This window comes from Charadrius vociferus, unplaced genomic scaffold (assembly GCF_000708025.1).
Source record: "Charadrius vociferus isolate BGI_N301 unplaced genomic scaffold, ASM70802v2 scaffold54, whole genome shotgun sequence".
NCBI lineage: Eukaryota > Metazoa > Chordata > Aves > Charadriiformes > Charadriidae > Charadrius > Charadrius vociferus.
The window spans coordinates 4,394,194-4,398,134 of NW_009648350.1; the positions used below are offsets into that span (position 1 = coordinate 4,394,194).

General features: G+C 62.1%; 1 protein-coding gene across 1 annotated transcript in view; it reads right to left on the reverse strand.

Annotated features, from left to right (window-relative positions):
• The window catches only part of SMG6 (SMG6 nonsense mediated mRNA decay factor), a 133,467-nt gene that overhangs the window by 14,582 nt on the left and 114,944 nt on the right, over positions 1-3,941 (reverse strand). The window contains 1 exon segment of the mRNA XM_009885176.1: positions 1,738-1,891. Within this exon segment, the coding sequence (XP_009883478.1) occupies positions 1,738-1,891 (154 nt within the window).

The following is a 3,941-nucleotide window of genomic DNA, read 5'->3' on the forward strand; positions in this document are numbered from 1 at the left end:
GCGGGGAGGAGTGCCCCGTGCTGGCGATGGGGCACGGCACAGAGGTCTCCATCCCAGCAGCCACGGGCCCCCGGCTTACCCCAGGGGACGGGTTCCTCCTGCCTGCACCCAGGTCTCAGCACTGATGGCTTTCCTCAGGGATGAGAGGGAATTTGACCAACACCCATCACGGACAGGCAGTCTCCGGCTTCGGGGTGCTTCAGCAGCGGCAGGAGAGGCTCACGGCAGGCAGTGGGACGTGGTTACTCTATCCCCCCTCCGACGGGCTGCGCAGGGAGGCAGCAGGACAGGACAGCGCCGAAGGTGCTCAGTCGCTGCGGCTCCTCCTGCTCAGGGCAGGGCAGGCCGGGATCCTTTTGCAGGTTGAGAGCAGCAACATCTTGCACAGGGATGTGAGCGGGGTTTTCATTTCTCCTGTAAGTGCTGCCCCTGGCTGGGGCTCGGATGGAGAAGCCTCACGCCAACCAGAGGAGTACACCAGCGCCATGGCTCCAGCAGCAGGTCCCGGCTCTCTCGGGTGTTAACGTGCTCCGCAACCCCTGGGGCCGCCCAGGTTCTGCCGGTGCTGCCCGGCTTTCTTTCCCTTCGCCTCCACACAAAGCCCTGGCACTGTGGTGCCAAACCGCAGAGCACCTCGGCAGCTCCCGCGCTGAGCCGGGCAGGCGGCCAGCCCTGCTCCCCCTCACCCAGGGGTCTGGTCCCCAGCTCCGGCAATCCCCCCTGAGCCAGTCTGTTCACCTCGCGGGGAAGGGTGGAGGCTGGATGTTGGCTCTGGGGCAGTCAGAGCTGTCTGCTGGCTACCAGGAGTTGAGAAGGAAGGCCCATAATGGCGTGGAGGGCAGGCAACCCTGCGCCCCGCAGGCCAGGAGATGGGCACGTTCGTACGCCTTGGACGCTGGAGATGCCCGCAGGGCAGAGTGGGCTCCCCGCCACCCAGGGATGGGGACAGCGGGGACAGCCTGTGGGCTCTGCGAGGCTCGGCCCCCCGCTCCTGCTCTGGCCTCTTCTGCTGCCCTCGGGGATCCTCCAAAAGCCAGGTTGGCACCGGGATGCACTGGGCACCAGAGCAACACTGGCCGGAGGAACGCTACCTCCAGCCCGGAGCGTGATCAAACAATCAGAGCAAAGGCATCTAACCAAATCCTCCCGCCACCCTGGGAGACCACCCAGCAGCACAGCCGTTATCTGCCAGGGTGAGTGTTTACCAATAACGGGAACCAGCTTGCTGTTTTACTGCGAGCTTTATAAGGATAAAAAGAAGGGCTGGGCTTGAGCAGCTCTGAGACGCTGGGACACAGGCCGGCCATTTGCTCAGGCTGCCTAAGCCCCAGCTCAGCTGGGATAAGCTATCTGCTCTGATTGTTTAACAATTCCTCCTCCTTGCTCCCTCCAAAATTCCCTCCAAATCCCATTTAACACCCGCCTGCCTCTCCCTGCCCCTGGCACCCTCAAACGCACCAGGAGGAGAAGAGCTTTGCTGAGCGCCACGGGCAGAAAGCTGGCAGGAAGGGAAAAGGGCAACACGGGCTGAAGGAACGCCGGCCACAGCTGGGATGAGACGGGGCAGGACGGATGCCAGCTCCACCTCCGCTGCCAGCCGGCCACGGCACGAGCCGTCCAGCCCCAGACCACACAGGCACTGCGGGCACGTGAGGCAGGGAGAGAGGGAGCCGGAACGGAGAGACAGCCCGCGCCGAGGGAGAGGGGAAGCTCCCACCTCACGCCGGCCCTACTCACCGATCAGGGGCACCACCAGGATGAATTTCCTGCAGTCCAGCAGTGTTATCAAGCTGCTGAGGTGGTCGATGAAGCCGTTGGTGTCTGGGACCAGGAAGACGGGTCTGATCTCCAGCTCCATCTGCCTCATTTGGCTCTGGTCTTTCAGCACGGCCTGGAAGAGAAGGACATGCGATGAGTAAGCAGGACGTCAGCCCTATGACCTGTGGACCTTGAGAGCAGAAGATAAGCGTGGCTGGCACGCACGCCTCCCGCAGCAAGGGCGTCGGGTGAAGGGGACCGGCAGGAGGCTGCGTCCATCCCACCTGCACACCTCAAACACCAACTCTTGCAGGTCCACAGCGCACGTGTGAGTGGGATGGTGAAAGCCTCCAAGAGGGCACTCTCCTAGGAGAACAGCCTCGGAAATTGAAGTGTTTTGGGAATTGTCCCATTTATGGGATGGCAGTTGCCAGGACTATATCTACACCGGTACCAAGAGATCAACCCTGACACAAAACAGCGGGGAGAAAAGGGGGTTGGAGGACGTGGGTTCTGGGACTCCAGATGGAAACAGCTCAAGGTGACAACAGCCAAAATGAACCAATTTGGGACACACAAGTCCTGCCAACGGCATCCTAACACAGGGACCCCGAGCAGGCAGCAGGAAGGGGAGGTCTGTGGGGTGGGGATGCTTGGCTGAGTATCTCACTCACTGTCCCACCAGCTCCTGCACGTGCTTTGCCTTTTCTGACTCCATCCAGCTGGGTAACCAGATGGGTTGCAGCCCTGGAAATCCACAGCACTGTCCTTGGCTGAGCCCTTTGCACCCGCTGGAGACCAGAGGTGCTCACATGTACATGGGAAGGGTCTGCTGGGTCTTACTAGCAACCCTGCGGGCTTGCACCTGGACCTCTGGGCAATGCCAGTTGCCAAAATGGGACCCAAGAGCTCACATACTACTCTCGACGCTATCGAAGGACTTGGGCTCTTTAGTAAGTCACAGGCTTAAAAAACTCAGGATGCTATTCTAGTGCTTCCTCTGCTTAAAAATAGCTTCCCTGGACTCGCTGATGTTTGTTGCCTCTAATAGGAACCGGTCACCCATGGAGCACAGCAGCACTGCTGTGGAACACATCCACCATGCAAACCCTTGCGAGACCGGGCTCGCACCCACAAGACGCGCCCCGGGGACAGGAGGCGACCGCCAACCCTGTTCTGCCCAACGATACGGGGAGCTCCCCCTGCCCTGGGGTGAGGATCCGAACCCTCCTGCAGCCACGCCAAAGCCTCGGAGGCACCCCGGAACGCCGAGCTGCACAGGCCAGCAGTGGCCATGGAAAGAAGTGGTTTTTAATCCATTTCCAAGTGTTGTCATCTGGCTTTAAATCAAGGCGGCTTGATGCTGCCACCTCCCACAAGTGTCTCCAGGCAAGGCAGCAACCGTAACCTCACCACGTGCCTCCCACCCGCCTCCTGGGGCCGAAGCTCCCATCGACCCCGAGGGGAGACGGGCAGAGCGGGGAGCACGCCAGGTCCCATCTGCTGCACGGCAGTTGGCACGACAGCGCCAGGATATGCGTCCCCCATCGGGCAGGGACACCTACAATGGCACCAGCATCCTTGTTCACCTGCTGCCATGGCCAGCCACACGTTGGCTGCCATCCCTGCCTACGCTCTGTCGTCACCCAGGGAGGTGTTGGCACTCCCCGGTGGCACGGGAACCCTGTGTTGGCAACCCCGGCGTGGCGCTGCCGCTGCCTCCTCACCGTGAGGTGGGGTTTCTCCCCAGGGTTTGAGGGTGCAGGAGAAGACGCTCATCCCTGGGAGGCACCAGGACCTGCTGAGCTCCACCAAGCTCCACCTGCCACGGGGAGGTGGAGAAGGGCCCCGTTGGCCAACGCAGAGACCCAGAGCGAAGCGGCACGTCTCCTATGTGGACGCCAAACAGCTTGACAGCCCCGAACTTGCAGGAAGGGGGAGGGCGAAACCACGTGGCCTCCTATAGGCGACGACAGTCCTATGCGAGCAAGGGCTGGTGGCAACAGGGAACCCCCACATGCGCCCCGATACGGCTCCCTGACCCCGGGGCTTGTCACGGTCCATGCAGGTGACCTCAGGAACACGGCGTGAGCGGGAAGCTCGCCCACCCCTCTGGCCGAGGAGCACGGGGGTGACGGCAGGGGGACGGCAGTACCCTCGGGTGTGGCCTTGGCCCCACCGGC